Source organism: Etheostoma spectabile, chromosome 15, assembly GCF_008692095.1.
Source record: "Etheostoma spectabile isolate EspeVRDwgs_2016 chromosome 15, UIUC_Espe_1.0, whole genome shotgun sequence".
Lineage (NCBI taxonomy): Eukaryota > Metazoa > Chordata > Actinopteri > Perciformes > Percidae > Etheostoma > Etheostoma spectabile.
This window is the reverse complement of record NC_045747.1, coordinates 8,932,554-8,954,231: the sequence shown is the minus strand read 5'-3', so window position 1 is coordinate 8,954,231 and position 21,678 is coordinate 8,932,554. Positions and strand designations below refer to the sequence as shown.

General features: G+C 39.8%; 1 protein-coding gene across 3 annotated transcripts in view; it reads left to right on the top strand.

Annotated features, from left to right (window-relative positions):
• The window catches only part of LOC116702850 (mitochondrial import inner membrane translocase subunit tim16), a 117,483-nt gene that overhangs the window by 93,855 nt on the left and 1,950 nt on the right, over window positions 1–21,678 (top strand). Inside the window, exons 10-30 of one of the 3 annotated variants that reach the window (XM_032537342.1) lie at window positions 6,928–6,982; window positions 7,261–7,318; window positions 7,426–7,571; window positions 7,675–7,773; window positions 7,854–7,958; window positions 8,131–8,290; window positions 8,467–8,642; window positions 8,724–8,832; window positions 9,839–9,925; window positions 10,053–10,195; window positions 10,409–10,513; window positions 10,756–10,841; window positions 11,068–11,209; window positions 11,315–11,404; window positions 11,600–11,716; window positions 11,849–11,984; window positions 13,525–13,616; window positions 13,760–13,846; window positions 19,231–19,315; window positions 20,269–20,405; window positions 20,940–21,005. In XM_032537342.1, the coding sequence (XP_032393233.1) occupies window positions 6,928–6,982; window positions 7,261–7,318; window positions 7,426–7,571; window positions 7,675–7,773; window positions 7,854–7,958; window positions 8,131–8,290; window positions 8,467–8,642; window positions 8,724–8,832; window positions 9,839–9,925; window positions 10,053–10,195; window positions 10,409–10,513; window positions 10,756–10,841; window positions 11,068–11,209; window positions 11,315–11,404; window positions 11,600–11,716; window positions 11,849–11,984; window positions 13,525–13,616; window positions 13,760–13,846; window positions 19,231–19,315; window positions 20,269–20,405; window positions 20,940–21,005 (2,281 nt within the window). Of the gene's footprint in view, window positions 1–6,927; window positions 6,983–7,260; window positions 7,319–7,425; window positions 7,572–7,674; window positions 7,774–7,853; window positions 7,959–8,130; window positions 8,291–8,466; window positions 8,643–8,723; window positions 8,833–9,838; window positions 9,926–10,052; window positions 10,196–10,408; window positions 10,514–10,755; window positions 10,842–11,067; window positions 11,210–11,314; window positions 11,405–11,599; window positions 11,717–11,848; window positions 11,985–13,524; window positions 13,617–13,759; window positions 13,847–15,747; window positions 16,797–17,191; window positions 17,925–18,524; window positions 18,715–19,230; window positions 19,316–20,268; window positions 20,406–20,939; window positions 21,006–21,678 lie in introns of those variants that run through there. The other 2 variants (XR_004335270.1, XM_032537341.1) reach the window with 2 other exon arrangements.

Sequence of the window (21,678 nt, the reverse complement as noted above, 5' to 3'; positions counted from 1 at the left end):
ATTTACAAGAAATGGCTCATTTTAATCCCAACAGCTTTTGTAATAATGTTTCAGTGATTCAATGATTCTGTCTTGAAATGGCCTCCATGGTTGAATCAGTGCCCAGAAGCAAGCACTAAACAAAAGACAATTGAAAAACCGTGTGGCATTTGCCAAGGCCCACAGCCTGCTAAAAGGATGGACGATGGAGAAGTGGAAGAAAGGGGATTTTTCAGATTAACTTCTGTTGAATTACACCACAGTTGCCGCAAATATTGCAGGAGACCTACTGGAGCCCGCATGAATCCAAGATTCACCCAGAAAACAGTGAAGTTTGGTGTGAAAAATCATGGTCTGGGGTACATCCAGGGGGTGTGCGAAAGATCTGCAGGGTGGAAGGCAAACTCAATAGTCTCAAATACCAAGAAATCTTAGCTACCTCTTATATTCCAACCATAAAGAGGCCAAATTCTGCAGCAGGATGGTGCTCCATCGCATACTTCCATCTCCACTTCAAAGTTCCTCAAGGCGAAGAAGATCAAGATGCTCCAGGATTGGCCACCCAGTCACCAGACATGAACATCATGAGCATATGTGGGTAGGATGAAAGAGGAAGCATGGAAGACCAAACAAAGAAATTGATGAACTCTGGGAGGCATGCAAGACTGCTTTCCAAGCTATTCCTGATGACTTCATCAATACATTGTATGAATCCTTGCCAAACCGCATGGATGCAGTCCTTCAAGCTCATGGAAGTCATACAAGATATTAAATTTGGATCTCACAGCACCGCTATTTAATTTGCTGACATATTTTAGTATTTGCAGTAAATTTGTTCAATTTCTGTATAGGCGACAAAACTTTTGTCTTGCCAAAATTTGACCTTTCTGTCTTGTTTAAATGATAAATCTTGTTTCAGTGAAACTAATTTATTTCAGTGCATTGAACATCATTTGGGAGGGTTTTAGCTTTTCATATGAGCTATTTCTTACACCAATTGATTAATTAAAAGTCAGGTTAATAGCAGGTGTTTCTACAAAATAGATAAGCGACAAGACTTTTGTCAGGTACTGTATATGGGCATCTGCTCTACCAACTGAGCTATCCAGGCACCCAGATCTGCCACATTATTATTATTATGTGCCGCTGATTGTGTGTATGTGTTGGTGAGATAAAGCAAGGCCTACAGTGGATTATTTTAAATGTGTTTTTATAGTAATGATTTACTGAGAGAAAAGAGCAGGTCCGTCTCATATTGGTCGTACCTCTTTTATCTTCAGCTTTTTTTCCTCTATTACCAACATGAAGTTTTTTGTTTTTGTTTTTTAGTAAACTATCTTGACAACTATTGAATGGATTGTCATTCAATTTGGTCATCATGTCCCCCTCAGGATGCATTGTAAGAAGTTTAACTTTTCATCTAGTGCCGTCATCAGGTCATAGTTTTAAAATTTTACAAATACTTTTGTTTTTGACCAAATACCTGCAAAACTAATGACAGTCTTATGATAGTATACTGTATATATAGCCAAAAAGAGGTAAATGGATTCAAGAACTCAGGGAATAAATATAGCATTACAATTTATTAACATTCCCTGGTATCTCTGTCAACACTTTAGATTCCAAGAAAAACCCCTGTGATTAATTATGGTGTCAACCACACCATAAATTATTTCTCCAGGATTCTTGACTTTAGCCTCAGATGTCAAATTTTGAACAGTGTCATTTCTTATACCTAAACCGTCTTACCTTAGCATTGAATTTAGCTTTCATTAATTTGATGAATTTGATCATTTGATGTCCAAGTAAGTGTGGGAAGGCGCAGCGCCAAGCCTGACGCAAGTGTCTTTGCTAGACAGACGCAGCTGTCAGTTTCCCATCCAGCGCCCACGTCGTTTAAATAGCAAATGCACCTGCGCCCATGGGCGTGCTGTTACTACAGGGAGGTGAGTTCTTGGTGTATTGCTATTTTGAGGCAGCGGGAAGTCATCGCGCCATTTACCAATACAAATTGTATCTAAAGTCAATAGACACGCCCTAAAAAACGCATCTGCGTCATGCTCTTCACGCTGTGCGCTTAGATCGTTAAAATAGGGCCCTTAAACTCTAAAATCAGTGACTTGAGGCCCCCAGCAACACGTCAACTGTTCTTGCTGTGACCCACACTGAGAGTCCTGGTGAATAATCCAAACATTATTTTAGGCCAGGACGGCTCTAATTTCAGTCTAAAACACTAACTCATCGCTGGCCAGTGGGACAGCAGAGGCCCGCCGGGACAGCTAGACAAGCTGCAGGCCTGCACTCTTTGGAGGCAAGAGGGCTGATAAAGTGGACTGTTCGAGTTCACAGTTCAGCACACCCTTCACCCTCAGCGATTGTGCGTCACCTCTCACTCACTCCCACTGACTGGGATGACATAACTAGGGGCCAATAAAGCAGGAGGAAGGAGTAGATGACAGAGAGAAAAAGGATGAAATGAAAATAGAAAGAACAGTAAATAAAGCTGAGGTCACAATACATCTTTGAAAGTCTGATTATGAGCCCAATGTAACCATTAAGACTGGTTTCCAATATCGTGGCAAGTCTCCACTGTTTTTTTTATTATTTTCTTTTATTTTTATTTTTGCTTTGAATCTTTCACCTTCAGATTGATATGTAGACAAGTCAGAAGGATTGTGATTTTCTAGTTAAAAGTGACAAATCTGAACGTTATGAGAGGGCTTGTACAGCATACAGTACAACATCCTCTTCAATAAAACCCTTGATTCAGATGAAAAAATACTTGGGGAACAAAAAAACACCCAAACAGCTAAAAAAAAAAGAGGGATCTGTCATCCAGGACAGACTAACACGCAATAGTTAGCAATACAAATAGCTATTTCAAACTTATAATGTGGAAAAAGAATGAGCAGTAAATTCTAGACAGACATGATTGCAGTAATCTGCAAAAATGTATTTAAAATTTAAAAATGTATAGCTTGTTAGGATGTTGAAAGCAATAGAGTGATCCTGTGTAAACTTAAAAAAAACTCTAAAATTGAGAAGTAGACAACTAGCTGCATTGTTTTAGTTTCCTATTCCCCCAATTTTCCTATTCTCTTTCTTCTTTACTTTCTGGCCAGCTCCTACCTGTCGACTGGAGCTTATTGTGCTCTCTAATGTGTTTTTTTAACAGCAAGACTGGCCTAGCTAAGGGCCATGATCATATAAGACAGAGAAAGGTCCCTTTGACTGATACTGATCTGGTCATAGCTTCTCAACCCATAACCTTATACCTCTGCATGCTGCTTTCATTAGCTCCACCTATACACTGTATATAATACACTACTGTGTGTCTGATGCTATCAGGACGTCTGGACTAGTCTATATGGGCTTACAAGAGTGTGTTGATGTGTGTGCATTTTTTTTAGACTGTCACATATTTTGTCAAGCTTGTAAGCACATATATGCACGTTCGCAGCATTTTCTCATAATGCAGTATTTATCTCTGCACCTGTTTGTACTCTGGAAGGTGTGTGTGTGTGTGTGTGTGTGTGTGTGTGTGTGTGTGTGTGTGTGTGTGTGTGTGTGTGTGTGTGTGTGTGTGTGTGTGTGTGTGTGTGTGTGTGTGTGTGTGTGTGTGTGTGTGTGTGTGTGTGTGTGTGCACTTGCACTCTATCAACTCTGGGGTTTCTCTACACAACAACCCCAGCTGCAGATGCCCAATCACATGCACTTCCCCACTTCAAACACACATAGACAGATGCACCACTTATGCATTTGTCTGTCATCCACATATCCATTTGTCTGGCCCAACATTAGTCAGTTATTCCACTGATTTACACTATCTCTTATATTATCAAACAACAGCAAGTTCTCATAATCATAATATACGTGGGCTGACTCAGGCCCTTTTATACTCACACACACAGATGCACATTAGAGTAGAGTAATATACCCATCATATCTGCTGGTGCTGAAGGCTGCCGTCATGGGCAGAAGGTCATTTTATTGGGTCTGTGTGAGAGAGCGGTGTGAGGTGATGGCAGACAAGGCGGTAGGCGGGTTCTCTCTGCTCTCTGTTTTGTGTAAACTCTGATAGGAGCAGAGTGCCAATGACAGAGTAAAGCCAGGGGGATTTTTGGAGCATCAGGCAGCTCATTGTAGAGTGTTGGAGGAGCTGGTAAGGTGTTGAGTCGTTAGTGGGTGCAGATAGCCCTGAGTGTGAGGCTTGCTACGCTAGTTTGTCATTTTGTGAAGCTAAATCTTTCAGCTGTCATTCATGTTTTATAGATGATATTGCAGATGGCTTTCCTCAACATATATTATCTGATTTGATGACTAATTATCATGTGTGTGTGGTTAAACCTGTCCCGGTCACACAACTAACACGGAAAGGGCTTACGTCTGAATTAGTGTCAATCTGGATTTGGTACTATATACACACTTCTGTTTACACCCTCTCTTCTAAGAGTTTGAAGGAAGCCTTTATTTGCTTTTTTTTTTCATTCCCATGTGATTGAGATCTGCACAACAATCCTGCTCGCTTCCACACTTACTCTAACAGCACACTCATATTAATGCAGGAGCACAAACATCATTAGTCTGTATTCTAAGCAGATGTAAGATTGTGTGCTTGTACATTTGTGTGCGTAAAAATGTGCATGCATGCATTTTATGCGTTTTCCTCTGTGGGAAAACGGTCTGGTGGTGAGGTAGAGCATGAAAGCAATAGTAAACAGAGGTCATTATCAGTGATAAAGCTCCACTCCTATTATGTGGCTGTTTGACTTGTTGTACGTTTACTGTGAGAAAAGCCGAGAAAAGCCGAGATAAGGCCACAGAGAAAGTGAAGGCAATTTGGAGGCACCAATTTGGAATTGTAGGCACAAAGAGACTGCGGGGTGCAAGGTGGTAGTGTTGTTCAATAAGAAAGGAAAGAGTGAGGGAGGGAGAGGAAGACAGGCAGTGGAGAAGGGTGTGGGAATGGAGGTGTTTAGGGGACTCCCTGGGGGCCGACTCCGACATGGGAACATGCAATCGCTAATGAAGCGTGGCCACCCTTTGCTGACTTCATAGGCCTGGGATAGAGGGATGAATATTAGAGAGAAGAGGAGGCACAGGTTTGGGACTGGTCCATTTTATTGATACATCAAAGACCAATTTATAAGGCTGGAATAAAAAAGCAATAAATATGACAGGCAATACCTTGGTTGGAGGAAAACACACTTCACACTCTTTGTATTTAAATTTGTATGACTACTTGCCTATCTCCTTATTAGGGGTGTGATTCTTCACAAGATTGTAGTGGAGTCTGATCACAGCAGAGAGCAGACAAAAGCAAAAGCAGCAGAAATCCATTTATACTATACATTATTTGTGTCCTATTTTCCTTTGTGGGGTCAATAAAGTTTATATTAAGAGACTTTACCCACATACAGTATACAAAGTAATATTTAATTTTTTCCACTTGGCGGGCTAGTTTACCAGAAACTTTTACGCTTATCCAGTCATAACTGGCATTCAGTTGGTTCTCTCTGTTACGTCCTTATTGTGTGTAGGGCTGGGGAACACTAATAATTAAAAAAGACAGGGGGAAAGACAAAGGAAAGGCGGAAAACTACGTATTACTGCAAAAACTACTATAATTACATAATTAATAAAAAATGTTTACATAGGACTCAAATGAAAATTACACCAAGATTCTTGTCATTGTTGTTTGGAGAACATTTGTGAATGCAACAAAAGGATGTGAGCTACTAAGACCACAGACTCATTGCAGCCAGTTTGTAGTGACTGACTGATCCTGAACTAGTGTATGTTTGTTGAATATTTTCATTATTACACTACACTACTGACATAGTATTTCTCTCTGTCACTCTTGCACAAGTACAAACCATTGCGTGTCACCATGTGCAGTTGCTTAAGATACCCAAACTAAGTCTGTCATTATATTGTCGTACTTGGAGCATTACATCACCAGTCCGTCACAGTCAATGTGGAGGCAGCCGAGTGGCGTTTCCTCTAGAATACATAGCACCATTACACAAGGTCATCATCATAAGCCAATCACTGGAATTGCCTCTCCACTTCAATGAGCCTATCTGTGGTCTGTGATGTGAAGTGGTCAGATCAGCCACCACTCTCAGGCTTCTTTTCCTGTCTGGAAAACAGCACAGCACGCTGACTGTTGCTCTCATTGATAAAGTGAGAGTCTTACAGTATGAAGGAAAGTAAGAGGTAGAGAATGAAGGAGATTTGTAAGCTTTGGCTGTGTTTGTGCAAGTATGCCCATGGCTAAGTCATTACTTCCTGTGTTTACTACTTTCCGCATTGAGTTTAAAGCTTATTCAGTTTCCTCATCCCTCAATCTTCTTACCTCAAATCGTGAGCGGGGGCAGGTGACTGTGGCCTTGTTTAGCGTGGGAGGAGGTTCGAGGTAGAGATGGATCGATATACAATTAGTAACTACTTTTGCTGATTAATTGATGACAAATGTTAGCATTTGCATTTTTTCTTTGTCAGTGCGATAGTAAACTGAATGTATTTGGGTTTTGGACACTTTGTCAGACAAAACAACGTAAAGACGTCCCCTTTGGCTTGAGGAAACTGTTTTGTTTTTTTTCCCTACAATTTTCTGTCCTTTAGTTGACAAAAATGCATCAATGAATTGAAAAGATCCTTGGCATATTAAGCAATAATGAAAATAATGATTAGTTGCGGATGTTGTCTTGAGACTGTGCATTTGTTTAACTAACTGCAGATAAAGATCAGTGAAACAGCTTGTATGTTCTGACTTTTTTTTACCACTTTTGCCCTAAAATTGAGCATACTGCTCCATCTAGTGGCGCCGTTGTAAACCTTCACCCTACAGAACCTGTGACATTGAAATGTAATAGTAAGAGTACAGTGTGCCGTTTCTGAGCATAATTTCATGTCTCTTTCCCTCTCTTGTCTCTTTGCTTTTAGAATGGTGATCCCTCTGTTTGACGATGACACTGGACTGCTCATACTGGCTGGCATGGTGAGATACAGATTAATGCCTATCTATGATGTGTTCTGTCAGGTAAAAACTTTAAGGAATGGGTTAGATAGAAAATATGTGTGCCTGTAAAGTTATGTGTAGTTGTATCACAAATAAGGAATTCAGCAGCCTGTGTACTTTGCTGCAATACATATTTTAATTCTGTGCTGATGACAATCTTGGTGGGACAGGGGATGAACACATTTATTTTTCTGATTTACTACTAACCCATGCTTTACGGTATAGTGTATGATCCAATGATGTTCTCTCTCACACAGGGCGACACTGTGGTTGATTGTTTTGAAGTGTCTGCCTCGGAGCCTTTCCTCTCACAAGGTAAAGCTTGGTTAATGGTTATCTGCTTGGTCAGATTATTACAGTTCAACCTTCTGGTTTCCGATCCTTCTATTTGTGTGTTTTTTCTTTAATTTTTATTTCTTTAGTCAGCCACTGTCTGACTGACACCTCAACACGAGGAGTTGCCATGGTACCGAAGGTGGCGTTGGATGTTATGTCCTGCGAAGTGATGCGTGTCCTTCAGCTGACGGACAGCTGCATTGTGCCAATCAGCTATCAAGTCCCTCGCAAGGTGTGTATATGAACAGAAATTACTGACATGCAGACACGTATATTAGATTTGAAACATATGCAAGTAATGTACATCTTTGCATTGGTGCTGCGTTGTTTTTCAGCATTCAGGTCAGGAGTTTCATGATGATATTTACCCAAACACAGTGGGCACAACTCCAGCCATGTCTGCTGAGGAGTGGTGGAAGGGAGGGAACAAGCAGGTAAAGGCTCTCAACAAGTTAATCCAGTGTTTACACTGTCTGCAGGGACCCCTCAAACACTTAGCTATGTTTATCCTCAGGTGGAGAAAGTCAGCCTCCACCCAGACAAACAGCCCAAACAGAAGGCTCCACCAGCAAAACAGATGCCTGCAAAGAAGGAGCTGGCCAGTGGGGGGAGCAAGGAGGTAGAAATGTTTTTGTATTACATGATCTTGCATCAGACTATTAAGGTTACACTGACTATACATCATAAATGTTATTGTGAGTGGTTTCTTATTCTCCCAAATTGGGGGTAGTAAAAAACAACTACTCATTTTTTTTATTGTTACAAGTTAACAGCCCCCAACTGTTCTACAGGATCCGACACGTGGCTGCTCCACCTCCAGTAGTCCACTGAGCAGTCCCAGCAGCAGCGCAGTCCCGTCCCGCTCTCCCTCCTCCACCTCCGGTCTCTCCTCGGGCTTCCTCCACAGCCCCAGTCCCAGCCAGAGCGCCAAGGCCATCCAGAGCATGATGGGTATAAAAATACAGACACACAAACACAAACACAAACACACACACACACACACACACACACACACACACACACACACACACACACACACACACACACACACACCTTGTCAGCTGTGACTATGTGTCCATACTTGCTCTTTCTGGTCAATCTAAAATTCTCGTCCACCTTTGATCCAGGGCCGACTTCCAAGTTCCGTCATATCCAGGGTGCAGTAATGCACCGGGATACACACATCACCAACTTGCGTGGCCTCAACCTGACTACACCGGGTGAATGTGACGGCTTCTGTGTCAACCGCCAACGCGTGGCAGTGCCCCTCGCCATATCCGGGGGCCAGATCGGCATCTTTGAGGTACCGCAGTACCTAGAGATTAAATTTAAAAACTGAGACTACTGCAGGTGTTTCAGTGACTGTTTTTATTTTTATCCTCAGCGTTCCCAGCCTGGCAGGCTACCTGAAACAGCCCTGTCCACCATCCAAAACTCTGTCAATGTGGTTGACTTATCTTGGGACCCCTTTGACACACACCGGCTTGCTGTTGGTAAGTGAATACATGTACTTTGTAGGTGTGAGCATTCAAACCTGTATGTTGAATCAGAATACTGTATTGATCCCCTTAGGGAAATTATTTAGCTGCAGTTGCTCACAGTCAAATTCAAGGTGGAACAAGAGCAAGTAAAGAGTGACTAAGTGTGTAAAGTAACATACCTACAGTAAGAAATGCATAAAAACGTGATGTAGAAATAAGTGAGATTAGGTTAAAAGTAAGATTGGGTTAAAAAGATTGTTTGAAAGGGATGGATTCTATTGTAGTGCAGTGTCAACATAAATACAGTATGGTACATGTCACCACTCGACATTCCATTCCAAGTACTTACTTTTTCAGTATTGTTTTTACTATAGTTAGACTCAATATCATCTATACTATGGTTACTTACTTTTGCTCTTTTATTTAATTACATATTATTCTATTTAATTTCATGTCACGTATTAATTTACATTGCAATATTATAACTGCTGCTGTAACATGGAATTTCCCCATTGTAGGATGAATAAAGCAGTATCTAATCTAACATAAAGAAGTACAGTGTGAATATAAATAGCAGCAGTGAATAGATAACACCTTGCACATGTAGCTGATAAATTATAATAAGTAATTATTGTACATAATTGTCCAAGAATATTGAGATGTGGAGATATGTGATACCAGTTCTGACACTAAGTGTGTAACACTCAGTGTGGAACACTCAGAGGGAGGAGTTATATAGTTTGATGGCCAAAGGCAGGAATGACCTCCTATGGTGCTCTCTGGTACATCATGGGTGTCTGAGTCTGTCACTGAAGGTGATCCTCAGACTGACCAGTGTGTTGTGGAGTGGGTGGGAGGAGTTGTCCAGGACGGAGTGTATTTTGGGCAGCATCCTCCACTCTGACACTGTCTTTAAGGAGTCCAGCTCCACACCAACAACATCACTCGCCTTGAATTGACTGTCTGTTCTGAAAAGTGTGTAAGTTTTATTTGACAATTGTCTCTCTGTCCGTGCTAGCTGGTGATGATGCAAAGATCCGGGTGTGGCAGGTACCGGAGGGGGGGCTGAAAGAGACCCTGACTGAGCCTGAGGTCATCTTGCAAGGTAGGACCAGGCATACTTACTTAAATTACCTCAATTTTGTTTTCTCTATAATAGATTGTTGATTGACAAGCCTGACATACAACAGTAAATGTGAAATTGATTGACAGCTGCTGTGACCCCCTCATAGGCCATACAGAGAAGATTTACTCCATAAAGTTCCACCCTCTGGCCAGCGGACTCCTGGTGTCTTCATCCTACGATCTCACAGTCAGACTGTGGAACCTGGAGAGCGGAGAACAGGTCAAACTTCTCAGTGGACACCAGGAACAGGTGGGTGACTAAGACACTAAATAAGCCAAATATCATAGCTATAGACTGTTTGCACAACAGTTTTTAGTATTTATGATGATGATGATATGTTCGCTTACACATGCTGACGTAAATACATCCTTATCTGTAATGTACTGTAAATACAGCTGTCCATTTTAGTCTCTGAGCTTTCTTCTTCTTTCTTTCTTGTTTCCTCTTGTGGGTTATATTCAGGTCTTTGGCATGGCATGGAGCCCAGATGGCAAGCTCCTGGCCACAGTGTGTAAAGATGGGAAAGTTCGTATCTATGACCCCCGCAAGTCCACTGCACCGGTGCAGGTATGTACAGAACATTGGAGAATATGGGAGGATTTAATAAAGAAAAAGAAGGAAAAAAAGAGATTTGTCTTTAGGTGTGTATTATCTATGAATAGCCTGAAAATAATGAAATGTACATACTTAAAATAAAATTGTAATTAATAAAGTATACTTTCCTTCCTGAGTAAACAATGAGATGTATATGTGATAATCTATAGATAGCATATATTCGATGTATTGTCATTCTTACATTTCTTTTTCAGGAGGGCCCAGGTCCTGAGGGCCAGAGGGGAGCTCGTGTGGTGTGGGTGTGTGAGGGCAAGTACCTGTTGGTGTCAGGATTTGACAGGTACTGACCATGGCGAATGCCTTTTTCTGTTAAAGCATAATAAAGCAGGCAACTTATAATGTGAGGCTCAGGCACTAAGGGCAAACTATTATTTTATTTTTACTGAAACAGTTCAGATAAGTGTTAAATCTTGTGTTTAAAGGCATCATAATTCCGTGTTTTTAGAGCAACAGTGGGTCAGTCAAGAAAAGTTCACCACCGACTCTTTCTTGTTGTCCTTGTGCAGTCGCAGTGAGAGAGTACTCTACCTGTACTCTGCTGACTCCCTGTCCTCTGGAGCCGTAGCCAGCACCTCTATAGACATCTCCCCCTCTACGCTCATCCCTTTCTACGACCCCGACACCAGTGTGGTCATCCTCACTGCAAAAGTAAGCAAATAACAAAATATAGTTGTATACAGTAGAAGGTATATCTGAAATTTAAAACTGAGAACAACATTTAGATCTAACATGTGTGCTTAATTTGTTTTCCAGGGTGATACCAGAGTGCACATTTATGAGATGTTTCCTGAAGAGCCATACTTTATTGAGTGCAGCAGTTTTAACTCTCCTGAGCCACACAAGGTATTGAAGCTGAACTCCCTCTTATGTTCATTTATATTTGTCATATTACAATTGATCTGCTAGTCACCATGCATCTACATACTGTACATGAACAACCAGAGTGGTTACAATAACATTCTTAAAGCAGTACCATGTTTTTAATGCTGTATGTGTGTTTTTTTTTGCTGACACTTACTAATTGTGTCCTGTTTGCAGGGCTTGGCCTTTCTGCCCAAGACCGAGTGCAATGTGCGTGATGTGGAAATAGCTGTTGGACTGTTGCTCACCAAGACAACCATTGAGCCAGTGGCCTTCAGAGTGCCACGAGTCAAGGTGTGCCAACACCACCACCTAGTGGACTTAGTACTGCATACCTTATTTCCTGATGGTTATTTCCAATAAATGGCTATTGCTTTAGCTGTATAAATTATAAATAACTCTATGCTTGTGGCTCTGTGTCTCCAGAAAGAGTTTTTCCAGGACGATGTGTACACAGACACCGCCGTCTGTTGGGAACCGGCACTGACTGCCTCTGCCTGGCTGTCAGGCTCCAACGGCCAACACAAAAAGATCAGCCTAAAGCCTAAAGACATGATCCCAGGTGCTGACACAAACCATATGTATACGCACTTTGGGATGTTGTCTAACACGGTGGTTTTTAAACTGGGGGTCAAGACCCCAAGGGGGTTGCAAGAAACTTTCTGTGGGTTGCCAAATAGTTGGGGAGAAAAAAATGAAACTAGAACTGCACGCAGTTTCAACGGGGTCCAAGCCTCCCCGCGCCAGTCGTCCCCAGCGACCCGGGGAAATGTCCTATGTTGATTAGAGCGCCCCCGAAGGGCCTGTCTACCAAATCTGGCAGAGAGCCTCGGGCGGCGCATGCCAAACAATCACCCCAAGTTGGTGTGGTGATACCACGATTTTGGCGAGATATGGCAAAGTACGTTCGTGAAAAACCCACTTTTTTTTTGTAGCGCCCCCTAGGGGCCAATGTTCATGAAATTTGGTACAGAGCCTCAGGGGGTCATAGCAGTAATACGTAAAGTTTTGCTTTTATAGCATTTATTTTGGCCGAGATATGGCAACGGCAATGTTTTCATAGCTACCAACTAAAATTGTGGCGCGTAACACGCGCAATTTTTATCCTATAAAAAATCTTTATGCAAACTTTTGTCAGGTGGGTCTGGAGATGCTATGTGGCAAGTTTCGTGCAGATCCATTGCACGGTCTCGGAGGAGTTAGAAAAAGTAGGTTTTCCATAAATCGCGATTTTTCACGCATAAAAGTCTAGGCGGAAATGGGCGTGGCCTATATCAAGAGATTCAGTAGGATCCAGGGAACGCGTGGATGTAAGGTTTTTAAATTTCCGATGTACGGTTTGCGAGTTATAGGGCAAAACGCGTTTTGTCCTGGTATAGCGCCACCTAGTGGTGGAAGTGTGGCTGAGGTCTTTGCGGACTTTTGGACCAGTCCTGAAATTGGCGTGTCTCCACCATGTACAGTTTAGGCTGCAGCACCACTTTTATGCGGAGAAGAATAATGAAGAAGAATAAGAAACCTACCGAAAACAATAGGGTTCCACAGCCCTGCTGTGTGAACCGCGTATCGCCTTGCGATTACTGTGGTGCACGCATCCTCGGGCTTGGACCCCTAATAATATATTCTAGACTGGGTAATGGTTTTAAAATTATTGTGTGAGTTTGGTACCTAGAACACAGAAAAGGGTCAGAAGGTGGGTCGGGGGAGAAAACAAGTCACAAACACATCAAACATCCACAGAGCCTGGAGCTCATTGGACAAGGCTAGGTGCTAGCTGCTAAAACTAAAACTAAACTGTCCTTAAAGCAGAGAATTATTTGTTTACATGTTTAAATCAGAGCATTCACAATACACATCACTCAAAATCAGCATGGAAAGGCGCATAGAAACGGCTGTTTACACTGGTTTGCAGCTCTCTCGCATTGTTAGGGGGTGGGGTCTCAAACACCAACTTCCTTATATTTGGGGGTCACGACTCGAAAATGTTAAGACCCACTGGTCTAACATAGCTCTCTACTGAGATGAAGAGGCTTACTATACATGTAGTATTGGATATGTCCTGGTATGTTTCTGATTTTGACGCTGTGTGTTTTTTATATCAGTGAGTGAGGCCCCTAAAGAGGCTCCAGTTAGAAAATACCTGCCGTCCTCTGTTTACCTGGAAGAGAAGACTGATGAACAGAAGAAAGAGGAGGTGAGGATGAGCTGCATCTAGTATGTCAGTCATCTATTATACATATTCTTCACATCAAAATCTCCACGTATGTGTAGTAGTGGCTAAATAAAAGTACCTGTGCCTTCTGATGGGAATACTGAATGTGCGTTTGTGTGGCCCAGCTTCTCAGTGCCATGGTGGCTAAGTTGGGGAACATGGACGATCCGCTGCCACAAGCGTCCTTTGAGGGTGTGGACGAGGATGAGTGGGTGAGTGAATAAGATGGAAACTGCAACTCTAAAGTCTCGTCTTTAATGACAGAAATTGTGTTCATCATTTAAGCTGCACTTTATACACTATGCTACAACGGTACCAGTTACATTATGAATAATTTATTTTGAACTGCTATGGAAATTTGCAGGAAAAGCTACTAATGTGATTCTCATAATAGTTTTTTTCTCACGATTGTGTTCTGAGAGGATGCAGTGTTTTATGGTTATGGTTATGTTTTTATTTGACAAGGGATCTATTGCAGGTTTAACTTGTTTCTAGCACCAGTCATGACTTCAAATGTCTAAAGAAATTAAAGCTGGGTTTTTTCAGGAAATTAAAAACCTTCATAACTGATAAATACGGACATTTGTATCTGGGTGGCTAAAATGAATATCCCACAATTAGTACCTGTAAATACAATGGTCCAATTGAATACGGCCACGCATCATACAGATGTCCTTTTAACATTTATTTCCACATTTCCATCCACAAGACACCGTGAAAACTACAAAAGAAAATAAACACATAAAATACAATAAGTCAAATATACTTTCAGTCATTTTACAATCTCTTACACATGTTTCTTTAACTAGACGGGCCCCACAATATTAGCGTCACAACAGTACGGAAAGTGCATTAAATACAAAGAAGTTCCAACAAATATTAAACAAATGTAACAAGGCTGAAATACAAAAGTACAATTAACGTGTGCGCTTCTTGGACTGTACAAATCTTAGTTTGAGCCCATACATTTTTCCTCTGCAGCCACGTTGGCTCTCTCTTTATACTTCTTCCCACAATGCAACAGGTGAGGCCTTCCCTAAACTCTGGTAATTTGACCTTTTACTTAAACATAAAAAATAGCATTTGTAATAAAGAACAAAATGTAAACATATTTTTAATGTAAAACATTCTAGTACAATTTTAAATCAAACATCCATTTTTAAACTTATTTATTGTTCATTCTTAAGGTTTTTAATTACCGTATGAATTCACAGATTAATGGAATTATCAAACAATATGGACTAACGTGTAAGTCTCAATAGCACTGTCCCTCAGACAGTTACAGTACCAATGTTTTTAAACTTTGGCTTCTTGTTTGGGTTTATTGACATAATATATTAAGAAAATACAACATATGAGACTTTGTCAGGCATAGAACGATTTTTGACTTATTTCCATTGTCCGTTGTTTAATGTTTACACATAAGTGGAATTACACATAATGTAAGATAAGTAGATGACAAAATCACATATAAGTTAAAGTCCTCATATTGTGCTTTTTGGCATTTTCCCTTTCCTTTATTGTGTTATATGTATTTTTTGTGCATGTAATAGGTTTACAAAGTGAAAAATCCCAGCCCAAAGGGACTTACCATCTCCAACAGAAAACACTGTTCATAAACTGCTCCAACATCTCAGTCTTATTCCAGCCTTTACCTCTGCTTTTACACTCTTTAGCTAAAACAGAGAGCTCAACACACAGGGTGAAAAGAGGAGCTGCAGCAATGTGCAGTACAACAAAAATGTGTATATTAAAAATGAAACCATGTAAACCTATTCTGATATAACATCTAAATACAATTATGAACCTGAAAATGTGCATAATGAGTACTTAAAATAATTTGCATATGTTCAGTGGAAAAGGTATTTCAGTGGTATGCATTACATCAGCAACATACTTGAACACCTCTTTTTTATTATTCTTTTTTTTACCATTAGCTTCAACAACACGGTTTTGTAAAATATAACACAATATCCTCATGTCATCACAATAGGGTTCATTTGAACGCTGATAGCTTAACATCAAATACTGAGACAGATGAGTTATTAAAGGAAAGCTAATTTATTACAAGTCTCCAATCAATTTTGCTAACTACATCTTTTGTGTCATCCAGGATGACTAAAGGGGACGCCATCTTGCCTTTGGTTCAATCATGGTGCCAACAGCAAAGAGGAGAGAACAGATCTACTGTCAAGTTACGTTGCCATTTGTGTGTGTTGGTGCCACCCACATGTCCTCTGAGCTTAATCAGCTCACATCTCAGCACAAAGAGTATTGTACAATGTGAAAATATAAACAAAATGGGGAAAAAAATCATCACAATCCAACTGCATGAAATTTGATATGAAAGTCATTTTCAGCAGCAATTCTTAAATATTTCAGAAATCCTCTGGGATAACTCTGACACAGTAATTTCTTATGTTAAAGTCATAACAACATTATGTCACACTATTCAGGATACATAACAGTAAATTTCAGAAAAAAAGTCCATTTAAATCATACATCAGGAACCTCAAACATTTCTGGGACATCACCCTTCTAAATCAGTGCAAGGTGAATTAAACAGCAGGTAATCATAGCAATAATACTTCTGCTTTATGTTACATGATCAGTTATAACAGATCTAACACAGCATTTTTAGTGGATGGGTAATTTAGCGCAGCTTTTATTTTTGTCTTTGGTATTTGACCATGGTTTGAGCATAATAAAACGCTCTTAGGTGTCCTGTCCATGTGTCCTTAAAAAAAAAAAAATAATTATAATAATAATGGCCTCCTCTTATGCCCTGTTTGTTATTTTCTGATATCAAGATACCAGGGTGTGTACCATTGCGTACAACAATTTTTTTCTGTGTGTGCACTTTTACCTCAGCTGTGGACCACCGCTTGCTTTTTCTACTGGCCAGTCATATGATCACGCTCAGCCACAATTTTTTGTTGGATAGATGTAATGTTGTTAATTATCTCATTGAAAAAGTGAACATTGTGAATCTGAAAAAAAAACAAAAAAAACTTGTCTTCCTGTTTGATCAGGTAAAACACACACATGATCACTGTAACATGTTCGAGCCTTCAGCAGCAAAAAACACACTGTGGATACAACAGGGTCACCAGTGTTCATGTTTAACCATGAACTGGAATTTCTTATGACAACAACATTAAAGTGCCCATAATATGGAAAAATTACTTTTTCTGAGATTTGGGGTATTATTTTGTGTCTCTGGTGCTTCCACATGCATACAGACTTGGGGAAAAAAAACATCTCAATGGCAAAACACTGCTACAACACACTAGTTCACCATTATCTACAAAAGAACTACTTCCATGTCCCTGTTCTGCAGGTGTTCCACAAGTGCGCTCTCGTTTAGAAGAAGTCTCCCAGCTAATCCTGCCTTGTACTGACCAGAGTTGGAGAAACTGTTATCTAGCTGATGTGATCTTACCTACCTACTGCGCATGTGCGACTCCCAACAAAAATAGTAAATAATTGAGATGTCTCACTCTGTAGCTAAAACAGAGACCTAAACATACAGGGTGAAAAGATATGGGCGCTTCAAGTTCACTTTGTCTTTGTTAGTCAATGATAGAATAAAAGGCCATTTTAACAATATTGCGTTACTGTATTTGTACAAGTTAAATTTGATTGAATGTTTTTCTATCTGATAGTCTTATAAGTAGGGGTTGAAGCTCAATTAAATTGGGATGTTGTGTATGTAAAGCCAAACAACCTCCCAATTGGAGTTTTTAGAGGGGTCTTTGTATACTCTTCTTTCCTTTCTTTTCTATTTTGCAGGGCAACTTTTAATTGTGATCTTTGTAGGTTTTCAGACTGTTTGGAGATGTTGCTCAGATAATTTTCTTATCTAATGTCTACTAGTAGTAAGTAGTCATGGTGTTAATAAGACAATAACAGTACAGTATTAATATCTTACAGTGCAGCCAAAACATGTATTATGTAATTTACAAGCAGGGCTACAGCAATATTGTCAATAATCCAGGCTTGAACCCACCATTTGTTAACAACCTCTGATGGACTGAAAGGAACCAGCTATTCAGCCGTGCATGGTTGTGCACGTCATGTTGTACAGGTAAACTGCAGGTGTCATTGGTGTTGGTGTGATGTACGCTGTATATGTTGGTGATTCTCGAATGCCATAACTACTAATAGTTGTAATGAATTAAGTTGCCTTCTATACAGTGAGTAAAGCATTGTTGTTTTTTGTTTGTCGTACTTGAGAAATAGTTTAATTCTTTTTCAATATTGTCTTGCAATAAACCTTTTTGAACCCATAACTAATTGTCCTTTTTGTGATTAAGTTGACATGGCAATCATAATGAATAAATCAGCCTGTAAAAAGGAATAGATATGTGGGAACGGCTGAAGGGATTTCTGAGCTCTTTCGTGTAGACTGTGTGGGCACAATAAATGCAAAAATTATGCATTTATATTTGGCTTAAATTAATCTAATTTAAATCCTAATAGTAAATATAAAATTCAATAAATATAAATGTTAATAAATATAGGCTCATTAAAAAAGCCACTAAAGAAAAACAGTGAGGGATAAATACATATTTTTTAAAATATATTAACATAAAATGTAATCAAATATAAGAAGCAGTATAAAATAAGACATACATTTTTGAAAATGTCATGACTTTTGGTGATACTTTCAAAATAAAGTAAGCTATTAGATTAACACACATCTTCACTAATAGTCACAATAGAAGCTACATCTAACAGTCTTCATTGGGAAAATACAGATATTTATGGTTCCTATTCCAGCACCCAATTTATCACTCATTGGTTTCTGAAAGACTACAAGTCTCTTATATTTGCTTCAAATGAAATAAATGTTTTTTTTTCCTGCAGTGTGTCTGGCAGTGTTAGAAAAAGAAGCTGCCGTTTGACCTCCCTGCCAGTAGATGTCAGTATTATAAACGTCGCTGTTTACCTGGTTCATCTTGAATCCTGTAATGACAATGCTTCCTTGAACTTTGACCCTTATCTAACCTTCGTTGGGAAACATGTGTGAAAATAGAAGCTGCACATTGCCCGAGAGAGACCTGTATAATATAAAATGGTAAGACTACAAATTGTATTGGACGTTAGTGAGTCAACCAATGCTACGTAGCATTAGCACGACCATGAGACGTTGTTTAGCAGCTGTGTCTTTGTCGCAGTTTTCTTCTTCAACACAGTTAACGTTACATAAGGTAGCTGCCTCATCGTCACTGGAACATTGTTAATTTGATTTAGGCAGAAACTAAAGTACCAAAATGTAAGTTTGTGCATGTCCAAGCAGGACAGGGGCGCGTATGAAGACGCTGTCGCCGTGTTCCCAGGTGTAATGAAGGTGCTTAATTACATCAGCACCTGCAGACACTTCTTACCTCAACATGACATCGGTTTAATTGTCTTTGGACTGATGTCGGACTGTGTAAAGTCACTTGTCAATTTGAAAAAAGGCTTAGTAACTGACTGACCTTCATTCCCTCTTGTGGTTCCCACAATTGTCACTGTGAAATTACACGTCTGCTTATTGTTTTTTTGTGATTAATATATGTATACATGAAGTTGCGTTTCATTTCCTCTGCAGGCTAGATACCTTGCACAGATCATTGTGATGGGAGCACAGGTGGTGGGGCGTGCATTTGCTCGTGCTTTACAGCAAGAATTTGCAGGTATGAACTAATCTAATACTACTATAATTAATCATTTTAAACGCTGATTGATAAATGATTGCTGAAACAAATTGATGATTCATCAGTCAGCCAAATGACAGTTTTTTTTGTTAATTGTGTATCAATGCCAAAAAGGTGTATATGACGTTTTCAGTCTTGTGTGGAGATGACGAGTAATTAGAAGACTAAAAAACCCAGATTCAAGGAAACTGGTGGGCAATTTTTTCAGTTATTTCTGACATCTTATATATTGTCCCATATTAATGCTCATCATGGTATGGTAATGTTTGCTAAACCACCGCATAATCAAACTGATGTTCAAAGTCATGAACTGTGTTCCAGCATAATGTATTACTTCCAACCAAACTCTCAATATGACGTTTGATAAAGTAGCCCTAGTTGAAGGTTGATGGGTCCTATATTGTAAACAGTAAGATTACTATGTACGTTTTTATTTATTTCTAAAGTAGGTTCAGATGCTATATAAATACTGTAAAAGTATCAAACGCTCAATCCACAGAGAAATGCACACAGCCTGTATTCAGAAACTGCCTTTAGACAAGCTGTAAGGACTTACCTATATATTAGTACAAAGTTCCCCTACAGTGCCGTTAGTCATTACCCGCCTGCAATGATGCTGCAGAGACACCAGTAGTGCAGATTGGGAAGACCTGGAAACGCTCCGATCAGAGAAGCCTAGATTTTTTTAGGGATGGGGGCTTAAAGCGACAGCCACTAAAACAGTGCGTTTCAGACAGAGGGTAAACATAGCTAGATATGACAGTATGAGAAAGATGTGTTTTTGAACATTCAAGTATGTAAAATTTTTCTAGACCAAGTATTAACTTAAAAATGAGCACATGTGACCTTTTTTTATGTAAATTTTGTTTTGACATTCATTTAGGTTGTCTAATAAATTAAAGTTATTAGTAGCTGTGTTTTTTCTCTCACAGCCAGTCAAGCAGCAGCGAAGGCCCGGAGCAGTGCAGGTCAGCACTCTGCTGCAGCCTCTAGCATTACTGGGATGGGCCTGCAAGAGGCTCAGCAAATCCTCAATGTCTCCACACTCAGCCCTGAGGAGATTCAGAAGGTACAAACACACTTCTTGTCTCTTTAGAGGTTTTTAAAAGACAAAGTGTTGGTACTGAGCTGCAGAGCCATTTTTATAATGTAGTTTTTGCCAGGTCATTACAAATATCTCCTAGTCCTGTCAAAATCTGTTTCACTGCAGTGAGCATGTGCCCTGTCAGCACGAGTGGAGACATTGGTTTTAATTATTACCTAAACTCATTACTGTAGGGGGAACCAATTCGGACAGGGATACCCAGCATCTTGATGAGTGCTTTAAAATAACTTTCCCAATTCAAAGTTTACCTTTTTTTTTTTAAATTAAACACTTACTTCCTTCAGACTTAAAAGGTGGAGTGATGGTGAAATACTGTTACAGTTAACCATATCTTTACAAATTGATGGCTATCACAGATTATGTGTAACAGAGCTGAAAAAACCTAATAATTTGCAGGGCTGTCAGAACACTGTTTTATTGTCCATCAACATCTTGCTGAAACAATGATTAAAAAATGTGTCAATGAGTGTCTTAGCTGTTGGTCTGAATCTCTTTCAGAACTACGAGCACCTTTTTAAAGTCAATGACAAGACAGTTGGCGGTTCATTTTACCTACAATCAAAAGTAAGTATTCTGTATCTTAGGATGCTACAATGATTTTAAAATGTGTGGTAGAGTGGACAGTTAAGGGAATTTATCATTTAGAAGACAGAAATGACTTTATTGCCCACTGAAGTAATTCAAGTTACTTATTCATAGTCAGTGTAGACAACGGGCGGCACGCCCCCAGTTTGGAGAAGCGGGCAGGAGGACCGCACTGAAGCTAAGCATTGCACTGCCGTGGACGGAGCAGCAGCAAAACATATTTAAGCCACCTAAAAATAAGGCCCACCAAAAAATAAATCAATATCATTTAAAGTGTATGCTATACTTAAAATATTGTCACCACTTTACCATGCTATCTGACAGCCCTATCTGATGGGGAACTGAAGCCGTAATATTCTTAAATGCATGTTGTAAATGACCGTTTGTCAGGAGTCTGGTGGCTTTGAAGAGAGCGTAGAAAACTGCTTCAGTTCCGTCAGAAAAGGCTGTCTGTCATCAAGGTGAAGCGGTGAAAATATTCTAAATATAGCATACACCTAAACTGATATTGTTTGTTTTTTTAAGATCGATAAAAACACCTTTTTGTTGTGCCTCGACCCCAGCAATATATTGCTTAGCTTCCGTAACAGTACTTCTGTCTGCTTCTCCAAGCTTCTTAAAACTATATTTTTTTGTGAAGAATCAACAAGTG